The sequence below is a fragment of the Watersipora subatra genome, chromosome 2 (assembly GCF_963576615.1).
Source record: "Watersipora subatra chromosome 2, tzWatSuba1.1, whole genome shotgun sequence".
Classification (NCBI taxonomy): domain Eukaryota; kingdom Metazoa; phylum Bryozoa; class Gymnolaemata; order Cheilostomatida; family Watersiporidae; genus Watersipora; species Watersipora subatra.
In genome coordinates this window covers 13554882-13573130 of record NC_088709.1, presented here as the reverse complement: position 1 = coordinate 13573130, position 18249 = coordinate 13554882, and the positions used below count along the sequence as shown (strand labels likewise).

Below are 18249 nucleotides of genomic sequence, written 5' to 3'. Positions count from 1 at the left end.
AAGTCATACTCAGAATATGTACTCGATGATAGCACGAGAGTGACAAGAAAAAAAAGGGTTGAGAGTGAAACCTTCGGGATTAGTGTTCATGATTGTTCAATAAATTAATTAACATTGATAATATGGTAAGTGTTTAAAAAGAATGATTGCTTCGATAGGAGTTATACTCCCCTAATACCCAGCAATCTCCTGCTAATACAATTTGTAAGATCTAGCAAAAATATAGAATAGAATTAACTAACAAAAAAGCTAGTAGCAGCCAAAGTAGCCTCTGCTCATAAACAGTACATCATTTACGAGACAACTGATGCATAGAGCGAAATCAGAGGGAGAACCAATGATTTTGCTAACTAAAGCTACTAACCAGATGATCTCAGCTATATTGTCAATTGTAGCTGGAGACGTCTGTAGCCATAAGGTGTTAGGTCCTTGATGAAATCCACATAAAGCCTCCGTTTCCTCTTCCAGTGTTAGAGAAGATTTCTGCAGATGACATTAAGACTGATGGTAATAGAAAGGTCTGATAAAGATCTGAGAAACCGGTTTTTCCTACTTCTAGTTCAAGATGTAACGGAAAATATTATCAGAATATCAGCTAATGTTGTTTTTAGTACTTCTAGTTCAGGATGTGACAGGTAATATTATCAGAATATCAGCTAATGTTGTTTTTAGTACTTCTAGTTCAGGATGTGACAGGTAATATTACCAGAATGTCAGCTAATGCTGTTTTCACCACTTCTAGTTTAGGATGTAACAGGTAATATTACCAGAATGTCAGCTAATGCTGTTTTAGTACTTCAAGTTCAGGATGTAACAGCTAATATTACCAGAATGTCAGCTAAGGTTGTTTTCACCACTTCTAGTTTAGGATGTAACAGGTAATATTACCAGAATGTCAGCTAAGGTTGTTTTCACCACTTCTAGTGTAGGATGTAACAGGCAATATTACCAGAATGTCAGCTAATGCTGTTTTAGCACTTCCAGTTCAAGATGTAACAGGAAATATCCCCAAAAATGTCAGCTAATGTTGTTTTTAGCACCTTATATAAGGAGAGAAGTTTTTCATGGAAACTAGGCTGAGGAGTGGCAGATGCAGCGGTCTGCCTTGAGTCTTGTTCTTTAGCCAAGTTATTCTCCGGATCAGGTGTTGTAGACTTCTTTTCTGTTTTGACATTGCCGCCTAGCGCAGTTCCTTCAGGAGCTCTGTCATGTACAACAGGATTGGGTAAAGGCTTGGGGAGGGTCTTAGAATCCGGAGCTTGTAACATCGGGCCAACCTACAAAGGGTAGCCGAGTTATAAAAAGAGACATTTGCATCAAATCTAGGTTTTCCTTGCGATACCTGAAAAGTTATCAATGATACAAGTTTGTTCCTGATACCCATATGTATAGCCATTATAATGCCTTGCAGTCATAGATATACAACAAAGCAGATGTAAAGCATGAAATATTCACTGGACTCTTGCTTGACCTAACAATGACCTCTCAAGCTTACCTTTTACAGATGTGATAACGCTGGAAGATAAACTCGGTTAAATTTTTAGTAAATTTTATCAGAAAGTATTGGTTTACTCCAAAAGAAAATTTTTCTATAATTTCCGACTGCTTTTGATGTATGAGGTGATCTGACTGTCAGGATATTTCAAAATTAAAATTGACAAAACTTGATTGCAACTAAAACACTCGGATCAAACGAAAGTGCGATTAAGATGTCTATAGATCCAAAGGGACCTACAGGAAAGAGACGCGTAACGCTGCAACCTAAATGTAATAGCCGATATCAACTATAGCAACGATAACAACTAGTGAAGCCATTTTGCACGTATTTTTTTTTAAGCATTTTAACCGCGATCAAGTTTTGTTGATTTTAATCTTGAGACAGTCTAGAAGTCAGTTAACCTCAAACAAAACTCAATTGCAAATGATAGAAAAATACCGATACTTCCTGATAAAATCTACTAAAATTTTGTGTAAGTTTATCTTCAACTACCAAAAATGTCCCATGCATGAAGAAGTACCTGTTCTTCCTTGTCAATCGCGTCATGAGAACTGGAAGGCTCATTTGACTGTTGCTGATGAGAGCAAGTTTCACTGCAACAGAGCGACTACAGCATTATGTTTAAATGTTACAGATTTATGTTATTATTCATTTATAATATACAAACATTGTTTTAATGTTACAGATTTACCATACTGTAATATTTGGGTGTGTTTATTTTAAACTGAACAGGTTATTTGCTGTAAGAAAATAAGTATAACTTAACAATGATTTTTATAACGTTCATAGTGTGCTATTGATGTTATTTTATGTTTCTTATATTCTCTTTCAATTTTGTTAAATTTATTTTATAATTTTAAATGCTATCAGTCCACCAACACTAAAATGGCAGTGCTGACAACTTAGCCCTACAGAATACCAGAGACACAGGTTAAACCCCTACAGAATACCAGAGACACAGGCTAAACCCCTACAGAATACCAGAGACACAGGCTAAACCCTTGCTGAATACCAAAGACACAGGCTAAACCCCTACGGAATACCAGAGACACAGGCTAAACCCCTACAGAATACCAGAGACACAGGCTAAACCCCTACGGAATACCAGAGACACAGGCTAAACAGTAAGGAGGAAACTTGCATTGATTTAGTGTCAGTAAATAAAACTATTAGTTCTTGATAGGATGTAGCCTGTCTTGACAAACTTGTTTTTGCGGAGTTGTCCACCGTCGAGTGGAGCGAGTAAAGCAACAGATTGTCACAATACGCACTGCACCTGGTGCATCAGCTGCACTTACAGGGAGTTGTTCTCTTCCGTCTATGCGGCTTGGCTGTGATGTTATTTCAGTCGCTCCATTGGTAATCATAACGGATTTTATTGAAGAAAAAAATAAGATAAAAACATTTAATCAGAGACTAGTCTCTGTGGCAAACTTTAGTAGAACTTAGGCAACAACAGCAAGTAAACATGTTGTTATTTGTGCGCTCAGTCAATTTTATTTGTATTTTTGTATCAGTCAGTTTTATTTGTTCTTATTGATTTTATTTTTAATTGATTTTATTCTACTAAAGTTCTATTTAGTTCTACTAAAGTTTACCGCAAAGACTGGTCTCTGGTTAAACGTTCCTATTTTCTTTTTTTCTACATAAATTTTTGGGCTAAATTCGTTATGATCACCAATGGAGTGACGGAAATAACATCGCAGCCAAGCCGCATAGACGGATGAGAACAACTCTCTTTCATTGCAGCTGATGCATTAGGTGCAGTGCGTATTGTGACAAGCTGTTGTTTTGCTCACTCCGCTCGATGGGGGACAACTCCACAAAAACAACAGTTTGTCAAGACAGGCTGACTGCTAGCCAATTTTGCAATTAAATGAGTCATTCAAATGCCATAGAGTTAGCATTACCGAAAATGCAGCTATTGAGACAATAATACTCCCGTAATGATAGTGTATGACTTACTTTCGTGACCAATAGTAGGCTACTTTAAGCAAAGTTCTAGAAACAACACAGTAATAACGTATTGCCCATAGTATGAACTTTTCCATGCAGTTGTCAAGTAGACAGCTAGCTAAATAGACATCACAACAATAGTCCATGTTCGACAAGCCTGTGCACACACACAGCCTACGCACAATGCAGGCTGTTTGGCAAGCCTTTGCAAGCAAGCCGAATTATTTTAAATCTTTACATTGGAAACCAAATTGTATATTCTGTGACAATTTTCATAAGATATCTTGAAATTTCAGCTGCCTCACATCTAACGTTTTTGTGTTTACATAAATATTGAAGCAAACTAAACCCACTCCTTAGCCACCAGCTAAATCAAGCACATCAACCACAACGACAAATCAACAGCTGGAAAGCTTAGATCCTTTTAAAATAGCTAATTATTAAATTGCTAATAACCTGGCAGCTGTTCCTGTTGCCAATAAACGTATATTTTACGTAAAACAAATATTTAAAAGAGAATCGCTGGAACGTGCTTCCAACCATTAATCTAACCTCTGTTGCAACAATAAATGCCGAGCAGAAAAACCAAGAGCCAAGCGGACAACATTCATACCTGTGTACCTCTCCCAACTCATCACTCAGAGCCGAGCACTCATCGAGCATGTGAGAGATTTCCTGTAGATAACTCAGATTATTCTGTATCTTAGAAACACAATCACCGTACATCTGATTGAAGCCTCCTGAGAATTTGTTAGCGACGAGAGAAGCATAGCTATCACTTGCCTTTAAGAGCAACAAAAGGAACGTTGAGTACATTAGAGATAATGTCATAGCCATAGGAATTCCTACAAACAGCTAGAGCGACAATTGGAGAAAAAGACTATAAATTTAGTGATTGTAGGCAAGTTTAAACAAGAGATTTAGCAAACAAAATGGCAGCCTGACGGAGACTTTGGCTCACCTGACAAGCGAGAGATCCAATTTTAGCAACCAACTTGCTTTCTTCTTCCTTTACTTCAGCGAGGGAGGCAGCAGCCTTGGAAATGAGCGCCTCTCTTACAGCGCCCTTCTTTGACTGTGTCCTCAGCGAGTGTTCACTCATTGTTCAAATCTAGAATGCATAAAAAATACTTCATGAGGTTTTGTAAACATGCTAAAAATGAAAATTATCATTGTTTGTCGCTACTAATTTTTTTGTTCGGCAAATGCAAAGTGCAAATTTTATGACTTTTTTAATTCTAAATTGCTTTTTTTCTTATTGGCGTTGGCTGAACTTCTTGGCTTGCATTTGTTCTTTTATCTATAACTCAGTGAAGTTTATTGACATTTTGTTATCCACTTTTATTGTCAATATAACTGAAAAAATATTTTTGAACTGTTCACCTTTTTAACTTAATTTTACACTCCTAATCTGCTCTAACACTCTAATAAGTCTGTCCAAATGGCCTTTAAAACCAGCAAAAAGTACATTAACATAGTCTAAGTACAAGAAAAGGATTGTTCGCAAAACTACAAATCTATTTCAATCAAATTTTCCATGGTGGCAAGTGCCAAGGTAGAGCCAAATGAAAAAAAATTGAATTCATGGAAAAACTATCGCTTTTGAATTTTCTCATGCAGTTAGTCTGTCAACAACTGCTCCACAGCTTCGGTGTTAGGCAATGTTAGGGGAAACAATCCGCTAACCACATGTTATTAAACAGTCTATTATGTAGAATTAGCAACTTTCAAGTTCTTGAAAGCGTCAGTTTTCTTGCAACTGACCAAAATGTACAAGCTTATTTGGCCCTAGTTCAAAAACAACTACTGTCTCGGTCCCAACCGGTCATTCGAAGACGCAAAAAATTGTGTAATACTATTGCATCAATTCACACGTGCAAATCTTGTTGATGCACTTATGGATGATACTGTTGGGCAGATTAATTTTGAAGTTCAACAAAACCTTTTAAAGCATCATTTTCATGTTTTTACTTTAAGCCAATGATGGCCTAATCATTAAAGCTCTGACTTTGCACTACACATGCATACCCATACCTGCCAACTCTCACGCATTGGGCGTGAGACTCACGCAATCACTCCAAAGAAAAAATGAAAACACGTGAGAAATGCGTGAGATTTTTGCCCCAATTTCCACAATTTTATATATACTATCATTGATACATCAATTGCCCCAAAACCAAATCTCACGCATTATCCCACTCTTGGGTTGGCAGGTCTGTACACATGTGAAGCAAATACTTAAATCAATAGCTAACGATTATTCGGTTACAAACTCCAAGTTCAACCACTTTGTACATGACCACGACTTGTAACACTAACTAGGCTATGGTGCACAGTATTTGATAGCAAGTCCGCAGTCGCAATAATGACGTTGCATGTCACATACAATCGATTTTTGAAAAGTAAAGTCCCAAAAACTCAATTTAATATTGCCTCTTGCTGCAAGCAATCAAAATTAATCCCGTGCATTAGTTGCTGCTATTCGATCAAACTACTAGTCAGCATGAAACATAGTTGAAAAGCGAAAATTTGCTGTCGCTACTGTAGCTTAAGTTTAGCCTAAACTTTTATTAAGTTGTTGTTCTCAGTCTTAGAGCTAGGAGTTTTTCTCGAATTATAGGTAAAGCATGCGACTTGGCTCTATGTTTGTGCTACGCTCGCCTTGGCATCGCAAATTCTTTTCTGGCGACATACATATTCAATTTGGATTAAAAACATGTTAGTAAATAAGCTTGGGAGTTCAATGTGTCAACACTTATAAAATTGCTTAATGGAGTGCTAGTGAGCCTTGAAAGCTCCTTGTGTTTGTGATTCCTTAGTTGAATTATTTTAGTGTACATTTATTTGTTGAAATTACATTAGTTAAATTTGCAAACAGTATACCTAAATTATATCAGTTTTGCTGAGAACATCGTACTGTTTTGTTCAAGGAGTTAGCTGTGCTAGATAACATACAGGTACCTACCTAATACAACACTACATGTAATGTTAGGATGTTTAGTGTTTGATTGTTATTGATAGTTGTGTAAGAGAGTTAACTTGTCAGTCACTGTTTATTGAATAAGTAACTCAAGATAGTAGAGTGAAGCCTGTCACCCTGGTTCTCTACAACACAAGAATAAAGAATGCTAAATAGGGTGTGAGCAATAAAACAAAATGTACAGCAGAACTACTATAAAACATAAAGTATGTGAACTTGTGAAAACACTATAATACATTGTCCATTGGGTTGTGGGGATGGGTAGGGTATCAGTCAGTATTAGTAATATCACACTACATACTAAGACAGTCTGCGGGCCCTCAGCAGCTTATATACCAATAGCCCCGAAAAGCCATACCAGCACCATAAAGCTGTTAATCCTATACTGTCGTAATCTGATAGTTTTCACACCATTGCGCTATAGCCATTGACCTTGACTCCTAATAATGGCTTGCCGTTGTAGACATCGTTCTGATACATAAGACTTCGTAATATTATTACACATGCCCTTTCTGCTAAGAAAAGGACACCTCTGAAGATTTTAAGTTCACAATTCACTTCAGATATTACCATTCCCAATAAATCCAAACCATTCAAGTTAGCAGTTACAAAATTACAAAAATAAAGCTACAAATTTGACCTTATACTCTATTCACTTTTACTCTTAATCCTCAAAATTTCATTCAATAATCCTCCATGGTTCAAACTGACTCATCATCTGCTTCACTTCCTCAAAACTTTTCCTCTGCAGCTGTGTTAAGGGTCTCGGTTTGCTCTTGACCAGTGCAGGCATCTGTTGTACTGATGGGCTTGCCACCTTTAGACAACCCTGAGGTCTCAAGAAGGTGAAAACCTGTCCACCTGGCTATCACTGCACTCAAGGTCTCCTTCCTGGAATTGCCATTCAGGCTCAAATAGCAAGAGCTGAGTCCAGTCGCTTTTCCTGCTACAGCACAGGCGCTGGTGGAAACAATGTCTACCGCGGGGCCTAGCCTTTGCAGATCTAGCGAGCAAACTCGTTTTCACCTTGGCCATCTCAGCTAAGACATCGTAGAGGGTGTCAGAGCTCTCATAATCTTCTCTCATCTTCATTTCCTCATTCTCCATCTGCTCCTTGAACCTGTGCTGTAGTTTCCCTCTTCTTAGTTTAATATTTTTCTTTTTCATCATTTTTATTCCCATCTAAAAAGATGTCACTACCTACTTCATCCAAAAATCCACTAACTTAACTCATGATCGAAACGTTTTGAACTTTTTCACTGTTCTTCAATTATAACTGACACAAGGTTTACTAACTGTCCCATTAGGTTTATGTTTACCTACTCTCGCTGTTTTTCTCTTACTAGGTCAATAGAACGTAACATCTCCATTATGGCACTCTAAATAAGGGTGTCTAGCATTCTTGCACCATCTATATTTTATTTCCTGATCGCAATTTTTAGCCAAGTGACCACTCTTCTTACAGTTGTTACACAGGGCAAAATACAGCTATATGATCTCTCTTGGCCTGACAAACCATACATCATTTATAGCCTTCATTACCCCAAACCATTTTTTTATCTTTACCAATATTTTTGCCTTTTCACTATCGTTAGCTTCACTCATCTCACTTGGTTCTTTTTTGGGTTCTCAGTTTAGCTGTAGATTTCATCACATTCCTCTTGCCCAATCTTTGTCATTCATTTTTGATTTGTCTGTAATAGTATTAACATTTTCGTAATATAGCATATCTGGCTCAATCTTCCTTCTACTCTGTCTCTCAGACCAGGTAAGAGCTACATTCTCTTCTACAGGCTCAAAGTTTGTAGCTTCAGTGTTATTAACAGCATCATAATTAATGTCTTGACTCAAGTTGGCTTCTAACTCGATATCATCAATATCCTCAGTTAAGTCATCACCCTCACTATCATCTGCAATATTATCATTACTAACTGTATCTTCAGGTAACGGCAAATAAAACTCTTCTAGGCTATCGTTATCACAATCCTGTTTTAGAAGTTTTTTTATTTCTCCTACCTTCACTATTTCTTATTCTAACCCAGTAACTGCGAGAGTTATGTTTTTTTATCCTGTTTTCTTTCCTATTCTTTCTTTTTTCTAGGAATACCCGGTATCTTTATTCAAACTTAATTACCAGGACAGAGTTTTGGTAACTTACTAACTCAGTGTTTCTTATTCCATTTTTCCTTAATTTTAGATTTCTTAAGCAAATCTTTTTCTTTCAATTTATTCTTAGTCTGTATCACCTTTTGTATACCTAGACTAAACCTAATTGGTCTACTGAACATGAGTTTACTAGGTGAGTATCCAGAAGACAATTGAGCTGTCCTATATGCTATCAAAGCTAAAGATTTATGTGCACATTTTGGCCAAAGTGTTTCAACAGTTTTTATAGAATTTTTGCTAACTTATTTGACTAGGAATATCAAGAGCTACTGGTAACTACAGTATATCCCCGCATATAAGCCAATTATCGAATGCAAAAATTTTTTTGAAAACTTAGGTGTCCGGTTTACACGCGGCCACTCTGATTGAAAGCAAACAAAATGATATTACGCTAAATTAAGTTTAACAACAACTCAAACCTTTATCAACTCATCTTTATTTTTAAGCAAACCTACGTATATTATTTGCAGAAGCAAAAACCACATCTGTTTGTTACTGAAAAACAAGTTTGCTTTAACAAATACTGGCAAGAAAGAGATAGCGTGCTATATTTTCCTTCACAAAATGCTTTGACTTTACAGTTTACACTCTTATTGAAACAGAATAAAAATGGATTGACTTCCACGTGTCCAGCAAAACTAATTTATCTACTGATTTAACAACCTTACAGCTGCTGCTTCATCTTTTTTGCAATCTTAGTCAACAAGATATAATTATCGAAATAACTGTTTTCTGTTTCCATTTTGAGTAATTTTGTGATTTTGCTAACCCAAAACTATTGGCATTTGATTGGTTAGGACTGCAAATGTCTAAATATTAGGTGAAAACTCTAAAGTAGTAAAGCATAGCTGAAAAGGACTTGGCAAAAACACATCATTGCAATACTCTATAACTTTTTATGTTTATCCCTTATTAATTCCTATTGGCTCAGTACCCTAGGGAAAAATATTTCTGAATTTTTGCAGGGAACTATAAAGATGTCTTTGAGCAGGCAGTCGCAAAGTTTGGTTGACGCTATAAAGAGCAATAACCTCTTTTCAGTTTCTTCACTGGTTGAATCCACACCAGAGTTGTGCGTATCAAATTCCAAGGTGCGCAAAGGAGACACCCCGCTTCACCTAGCTGCTCGAATCGGTAACCTTGACATTGTCACCTATCTTCTGAATCATTCTGCGGTGAACGCTGTTAATAATGATGGAAAGACTGCTCTTCATGAGGCGTCTCTCGAAGGTCGTACCAAGATCGTGGAAGTGCTATTGCATCATGGAGCAGATGTGAATTGTCTAAAAGCAGCTGATTGGTAATATCCATACATTATTTTTATTAGTAGATTATAGCTTTATTAGTAGATTATTAGCTGATCGCTACGGATGAGTGTTATAGCTTTTACAAGTCTACTTTTGCTGTTTGATTTATAATTTAACCTGACTCACTAAATCAACTGTTCGAACATGTAACTTGCTGGTGTGTCCCCCAAGCATCTAACCTACAAGTTTCTTTTTGATCTTATTCACTGCGTTTCCATGCCTTTAACGGGTTCAGAGTTGCCCGCTGCCGACGAATTCGCACCTTATTGTTTCAACGATTCGGAGTTGCACTAAATAGATATTTCCAAGATTGTTGATGTTTCCCTCAAAACTAAACTCGCAGACTCGCTATCAGGTCACGGTCACTTCTTAATTCATGTGTAGTCAACTAGTTGCCTAGTCAACTGATCGCATTAGATCACAATGCTGAAATGTTATTATCGATTCCGATCCATCAGCAGTGAGCACTTTTATGATGCCGACTAGTACCGTCACAGCGAATGCCTTTACACAAATTTAGCAAAGCGAACTGGCATCAAATGCGTTCGGATTTTACCGTTTATATAATTCGAAGTGGAAGCAACTCCGAACCCATTCGAATCACTGAAATGTAGTGATGGTTGTAATAGTCATCTTGCATTTTTCCTTAATGATTGTACCCTTTTTTCAAGAGTTATTTTTGTAAATTATTTAGATTTGTGTTGAAGATTCTGTTCCTTGCTAGTTGCAAACCTACTAACATCAATTTGCTATCAAACGACCAAGGACTGTTTATGTAGGACTCCTCTTATGCTCGCCGCCGCCAAGTCCCATCTGAGTACAGTGCAAACTCTTCTCAAGTCAGGTGCCTCTCTCACACAAGTCAACAAAGATGGCTGGACTGCTTTTCACATTGCTGCCAGGTAAATTTGACAGGCCTTGTTATTGTTATTAGTACACTGGTAGTCTAGTGTCTGGTGAATTATCATCAGCTGTGGCAACCATAGACCTATTAACTATAGTTAATAGGTCTATGGTGCCAATAACGAACAGGGAATAGGTCGTTGCACAATTATTCTTGATTGGAGGATGTGTTGGAGCATCAGTCTAAACTGGACGTCATGAGTTCAAATCCTATTGAAAGTAATATTTTATCACAACTTCCTTCTGTGCATTCAGACTGGTGGACTTGGTTCTTATTATAGTCATGATTGTCATCATGAACGTCTGAAACTAACATTCACTAGATTTTTCTAGAACCTTTTTTAGATTTCTAGCATAATCTAGATTTTCTTTTTCTCATGAGCTAAGATAATTGCTTAACTCTAAATGAAAGGCCTGTTGGACTGTTTAATTTAGTTCGAACATAAAAGTAGTCATTTGTGTGATGCAGAGAGGGAGATGTGGAGGTGTTGAGCTGTTTGCTGGATTCAGATGAGCAATGCTGGTCGACAAGAAGCAAGAACGACCGTACTCCTCTACACTCAGCAGGTTGGGGTAGGGATAGCTTTAAGGTAGAACCTTTTGTTCTTTTCCTATATCATCATTATCATTTTTATCATCATGTTTATGGTAAACATTGTGTGCCAGGCTAGTTCTAAGCAACTGACCTGACCTGTTGACTTAATACACTGTTTATTGGAAGTTGTCTTCTTACGCTAGATTAGTTTGTAGTATCAAATATATTTATGCAAGAGCAGCTCGTTTGCTTTCGTACAAGAGCCCTGTTATTATTACAAAGTTTGTATCTGCTATAGTTATACAGTAAGTTGTATCTACTAAAGTGTTATGTCGTGCCTAAGATAAAACTTGAATGGAAATGGCCGTTTTCATTTGCTAGTATTTACAATATCTATGCATTTCTATCCTACTAATTTTTACTGTATCACTAGCTTTGCTACAGAACCATATACACGTAAGTACCAAGCTGTAGTACATGCTGTTGACCAAGTTCTCCAGCCTCTCTCTAGTGACGAGTCTGCAATAGCTCGTCACTACGAGCTGATATCAGGACATGTATGTATGTCCTGATATCAGCTTATTTCTATCTAACAAGCATAGGGTAAAATCTCTTTGGTCATTGTGTGAAACTCTTTGCGTGACTACTTAAACATTTAGCTTCCATATTTCATTACTTCATTATATTATCATATATACATTATTATATATATATTATTATATATATTACTTCATTACATTATTTTATTAGTTAAACATTCAGCTTCCATATATAAATGCTTTTCCAACACCTAGTTTATGAAAGTAGTACAAATTCAAGGGAAGACAATATGCTCTTTATTTGTGTTTGCTTAGGTGCCATTTTATGTAATACTTGTTTGAATTGCTTGCTGCTTGTACTCCTGCTTTAGGTTTAGTGTATGTTTAATATTCTACAGTAATCCATGGCAGATTTGAAGCTACCCAGCTTTTGCTCTCTCCTCCGTGTGCATACAATGTTGACACTCGGGACAGCTGCGGCAGCAGTCCACTTACGGACTCTCTACGTAAAGGTAACAGCTCTCTATAACTGGCGTCACTTTATTTGAATATTCAGAACAAGCAAAATGAGCTAATAGAAGATTAACCAGCTGTGCTATGTAGTCAAATCTTGACTTATCTCACTTTGACATATTAAGCTTTACACTAGCGACTTAAATTTAAGAAAATATGTTCACTCAGCGTCCAAAATATTCCTGTCATAGTTTCTCAACGCATCGCAGTCTTTTAAATCAGTGCTCTTGTACACAAGTCTCCTTCACATAGTTGGGTTCTATTGTGTTCGAATAATATCGAAGCGTGCTTCATACGTTCCTTTAATAGTTGGATAGATAAAATGTAAAAAGCAAATAAAATAAAAATAGTTTGTTACTGTAAAGTAAACATAATCAAATTTAGACTAGCTCTTTCTCTATCACCACCTCTTCTGATTTTCACCTCCTTCGTTGTTTTAACTAACTATGCTTCACGTTCTCTCTCTTACTTGCACTGCAAAGTAATAAGAAAACTCTCTTTATTGATTCTATAGTACTTTATTAGTTAACCAACAGTAAGCCTGGCAATGTATATGCATCCTTTCATATTCAAACAGATAGACTGCAGGTGTGTGTTTAATAGGCTGATTCATAGGAACCAGATGGAGTTTTGAAACCAAATATTTTAGGAACCTAATTGAAGGGGCGGAGCATATAAGTGTGAAGTTTAGATTGAATACATGTATTTTCTTTTTATTGACAAGATCTGTCACTAAAGCCAATTAATAAAAGTAACACTGATGTATTTAAGTAGTCTAAGAGGATGTTTCTATGAAACTCACAACTAAAATCATACAGAGTGCTCAGATGATTAATTGGCACGCATGTCCCTGAGATTATACACAAACCTCAATTGGTGGTTTGGTCCAGTAACCTCCGGCAGTTATAAACAAATTCACAATTTTTGAAAAAAAACTTTCTAAGCTTAAGCAATTAAATATGATAAAAAATGTGGAAACGCATTGAGTTTATGCAGACTAACAGACAGACAAAAATAATCAAGTGGGATTTATTACTATAGATTTCTTACATATAATTGATTTTATTACTCAGTTTTATATAATGTTATATATAATTACTTTAAGTATTTATCCACAAGTCTTTTAACTGCGGAAAAGTTGAGCAAAATATGTTACTATTTTCTAAGAATGCATGCACTGGCATGTGACGGTTTTGACAGCATAAAAATTTCAAAATAGATTGTTTTAATATGAGGTTTGATTGTGCTGATAATATTGATGTAATTGTCGTTAGATTTGTTTGATTTTTATTGCTTTTTTAATTTAATAATTGTAGGTTTTGTGTCCATAGCAGAGCTTTTAATAAAAAGTGGGGCATCCTTTCTGATAACCAACACACTAGGCAGAAATTGTTACCATATCGTAGCAGAAACCGGAGAAGTTGTCTCACTTCAATTCCTATCTCAGCACACAGGGAATGTGAAAACTTATATAAACCAGTTTGACAGCAGAGGAACTGCTTGCCTCCATCTTGCAGCGAAGGTGTGGAGACCATTAACTACATACATTGTTGTAGATGAGCTCTGTGTAACTGTATGAAATAGGTGATAGGTCAATAGGTCATCAACCTGTGGTGAAGTTTAATGTTATAATTTATTTTCATGCCTCTGAGCTCAGAGACAAAACAGCTCAACCTGTTTACCGCAAATTTGTTAATGCTTTGAATCATATAGCTTATAATGGCACTCACTAGTGTCCTAATCCATCCAAGTTAATAAAACGTGTTCAAAGCCATGATTATGTTGTTATTCCTTGTTAGCGAACAATTTAACAAAAAGAGAAGTTTTCTTCTCTTGTTCTGAATGTAAATAATAAATTATCAGTGTCATAAATATATGTGAGATGTGCGTATGACTCTCTTGCTCATTTTTCAGTGTGGCTTTGTTTTATTTTGTGTGATTTTCAGGCCTTTGTCGGGATCAGGTAGGTTTTCTATATAAAAACACTATCTGATTGTGCCAGGTAAGTTTTATTAATATAAACCTGATCTGATTATGTCAGGTAGGTTTTGTAAATATAAGCATGATGAGAATGTACAATTTAAGATGATAAGGTACATGTACTCACTGATACATTAAATTATAATGTTTTGTTTAACAGGAAGGACACGGTGTAATGATTGAGGAATTGCTGCGTCTCGGAGCAGATCCACTGCTGGAAGACTCAAAGTGTCGCACTGGTAATCACCTATTAAGTATATATCTCTGTAAGGTTTCCTTTCTGTATGGTTCTATCAGAAGTCTATACGGCTTCAGTCATAATCTTTATACTTGTTCAACTCGTTACCAGCTGAAGAAGTAGCTGTCCTCTGTGGCAAGACGGATTGCGCTGAAAAGCTCAGGAGCTGGTCAAGTCAAATTAATCATGGAACATGAGGCTGGTCAGTCACATCAAACATTGGTTGTTACCGAGGGCCTAAAAGATAGACTTTATTGAAAAATATTTTTTTGTGTCAACGCATCATCTTTAGAATTTTTTTTCTTTGTTGGCTAGCACATGATCACATGATCTGACTGCACATGATCACATGATCTGACTGCACTGATCACATGATCTGACTGCGCTGATCACATGATCTGACTGTGTTGATCACATGGTCTGACTACACTGATCACATGGTCTGACTACACTGATCACATGATCTGACTGTGTTGATCACATGGTCTGACTGCACTGATCACATGGTCTGACTGCACTGATCACATGATCTGACTGTGCTGATCACATGATCTGACTGCACTGATCACATGATCTGACTGCACTGATTACATTATCTGACTGCACTGATTACATGATCTGACTGCGTTTATCGCAAGATTTGACCTCTGATCACAAGATCTGACTGTGTTGATCGCAAGGTCTGAGTGCACTGATCACAAGGTCTGAGTGCACTGATCACATGATCTGACTGTGCTGATTACATGATCTGACTGCGTTTATCGCAAGATTTGACCTCTGATCACAAGATCTGACTGTGTTGATCACAAGGTCTGAGTGCACTGATAACAAGGTCTGAGTGCACTGATCACATGATCTGACTGCACTGATTACATGATCTGACTGCGTTTATCGCAAGATTTGACCTCTGATCACAAGATCTGACTGTGTTGATCACAAGGTCTGAGTGCACTGATCACATGATCTGACTGTGCTGATTACATGATCTGACTGTGCTGATCACATGATCTGACTGCGTTTATCGCAAGATTTGACCTCTGATCACAAGATCTGACTATGTTGATCACAAAGTCTGAGTGCACTGATCACATGATCTAACTGTGCTGATCACATGATCTGACTGTGCTGATCACATGATCTGACTGTGCTGATCACATGATCTGACTGTGCTGATCACATGATCTGACTGTGCTGATCACATGATCTGACTGTGCTGATCACATGATCTGACTGCGCATATCAAATCTCATTATCCAGCACTTCTGTGTTGGCTAGGATGAAGACTGATGCACTTGGTAATGTTACCATACTTTTTCTCCCCTGAGTCATCCAACATTCAATTCATTTGTTTCACAGTCGCTAACTAGTGGTACATATTTATGTCTTGATTTTTAAGAAGTTTCTGACAACTCTCAAAAGCTGCCTTAATTTGTTCACTCTATCCTGCTAGTACGTAGTCATGTCTATGGAACATTAAAGTAATAAAACCATGGTAATGTATTTACAAGATGCTGTATATTAGTTATTAATATGTATGAATTCACAGAAATGCATAAAATTTTATATTGAGATATAGAGACTATAATTCCTGAGATACAGTTGGAGTGACTTCGTTAGCGTATGCTTAGGAGTAGATATGTAATACGTATATCTTGTACAGTAGTACAGACATTAATGGCAATTTGTAGAAAGCCAAGGGCTATGAAAATGTAAAAATTTGTAATTTATAAATTTGAATACCCATGGAGTCGTGATCTTGACATGGAGTGTTGTACGCTTAGCACCTGGCCTACTAGGTTGACCCAATAAAAGTGATCTATGATGACTTATTTGGAATTGTCTTCTTTTTATTAACCTTGCTAAGCGTGTTTTAGAATTGCCCAAAATGCTTGTTCTATTTAGAGAAGATTGCACAAAGAACATTTTCATTGTTTTATTTATTTTGTTATTGAAATCATGAACTATATTCAGAAATTAAATTTTACACCTAAACTAAAGATTGAAGCCATTTTTTAAAATAGAACAATTGAAATCGACATGCGGCAAGAATTCTTGACCCAAATCGAAATACTGATGACGTTTTCTTCAGGCGCTTGCAATAAACTTAATAGCCAACTTCAAAGATAGTACATGAGTTTGGAATGTCAACTTCTGGCATTTCATCACATCGCTTGTGACTGGCCACGGTAGGCCTTATTGTGAGCTCAATTGAGTCATCACATTTATTGTTGGAGATCTGTTAGAGAAGATGAGAGACTAGGAGAACACCAGAGCAGCGATGTCATAAGGTCATGAAACAGAGATATATGACAGGGATTGATTGCAAAGGAACATATACATGTATCAGTGTAGCTAATTAGAATTGGCAGAGTAATAGGAGCACACAAAAGTGTTTGAGATAATTGCTAGACGCAAGTGCGTGAGTAGACAGCGTAAGGCAGCAGTCTACTGATAGTTTTTGACATATTTGATGGCTAATACCAACAAATATTTTCTAAGCATTTACACCGAAAGAAAGTTTTACTGTGCTGCTAACTGAGCTTGTGTATGCAGCTATGAAGCAATGCCTGTTGCCTTGTTGCGACACAAATGCTTAGCAATTTAGGTGCAGCCATAATTTATATATATATTTACATATACATGTAAATGTATATACATACATATATATACATTAGGCGCAGTATTTACAGTCTCTTGCATAAAAGTGCTCAATATTAAAAAAGGGCAATGTAAAATTAAATAAGAAGAAAGTTCAAGTTAGGTTTAAAACAAAACAATTTGAAAATATGATTATTGCTTTGAAATTTGAAACTATATATATACATGTATGTATATTCGTGCTACAGGCAGTACTGTTTTGGATATTGAAGATATTAAAGTTTGTCATATGTGTGTAGTTACAGCTATAGCTATTAAAACCTTGGAATAAAGAGTCTGTATCATAGAAGATTTGATCTTGGACCCTCAGTTCACCAGTCTGACACATTACCAATTCAGCCACACTAGCTTGATGGATTCATTAGGCGATATATGTCACTATATCAGAGCAAATATGCTACCGCTCTCTGTAACGACGCAAAGTGATGGCGTAACGTCATGAGAAGCAATAGCTCTTATTAGTAAGTTTACTCAAATTATCTATTGGCAACGTGCCAGGCTAATAGCAAGTGGCAGGCAACTCTCATTACCTCTCATTGTTTATAAGCTGATTTTTAATACCCGGGCAACGCCGGGTAGTACAGCTAGTACGTATATATATATGTATTAGAAACATCTACATGTGTATGTACATAGTATGTATATATACATACGTTTAGATGTTTCTATATATGCATGTATATACACATATATTGCTATATACGTGCACATCAAATACCAGCAGCAATCAACACAAGTGAGTTACGGGAAAGCGTGATATTGTAAACGGCTAAGATATTGAGGTGAATGTTCTAACTCTCAGGTCTCTGATAGGAGACCAGAACTTGATTAGACATGACCACCCGCTTGGGTTAATCTGAATGAGGAAGCAATTGATATATATATATATATATATATATGTGACCTGTAAACGAATAAAAAGTGGCTGAAGTTGTTCTTGAATTCAGTTTAGTACAGATAAAGTCAGTGACATGCT

General features: G+C 36.6%; 2 protein-coding genes across 2 annotated transcripts in view; one reads left to right on the top strand and one right to left on the bottom strand.

Annotated features, from left to right (window-relative positions):
- Nucleotides 1-4556, bottom strand: part of LOC137387971 (uncharacterized) — a 40552-nt gene extending 35996 nt beyond the window's left edge. The window contains exons 1-5 of the mRNA XM_068074487.1: nt 4416-4556; nt 4068-4237; nt 2019-2091; nt 1041-1277; nt 365-483 (exon numbers count right to left, since the gene is read on the bottom strand). Coding sequence (XP_067930588.1) covers nt 365-483; nt 1041-1277; nt 2019-2091; nt 4068-4237; nt 4416-4556 — 740 coding nt within the window. The remainder of the gene's footprint in view (nt 1-364; nt 484-1040; nt 1278-2018; nt 2092-4067; nt 4238-4415) is intronic.
- Nucleotides 4557-9577: 5021 nt separating this feature from the next.
- Nucleotides 9578-16413, top strand: LOC137387970 (ankyrin repeat domain-containing protein 16-like). The gene is made up of 7 exons (XM_068074486.1): nt 9578-9900; nt 10687-10809; nt 11280-11377; nt 12283-12396; nt 13714-13919; nt 14538-14616; nt 14727-16413. Exons 1-7 carry the CDS (start codon nt 9578-9580, stop codon nt 14810-14812), a joined length of 1029 nt encoding a protein of 342 aa, XP_067930587.1. The 3' UTR covers nt 14813-16413.
- Nucleotides 16414-18249: the final 1836 nt, after the last annotated feature.

Excerpts from the sequence above, each read along its gene's own strand:
- LOC137387970 (XM_068074486.1), top strand. The coding sequence starts at position 9,578 with ATGTCTTTGAGCAGGCAGTCGCAAAGTTTGGTTGACGCTATAAAGAGC. Across the intron at positions 11,378-12,282 it reads TACTCCTCTACACTCAGCAG|TAATCCATGGCAGATTTGAA; the intron begins GTTGGGGTAGGG and ends AATATTCTACAG. Across the intron at positions 12,397-13,713 it reads TACGGACTCTCTACGTAAAG|GTTTTGTGTCCATAGCAGAG; the intron begins GTAACAGCTCTC and ends TAATAATTGTAG.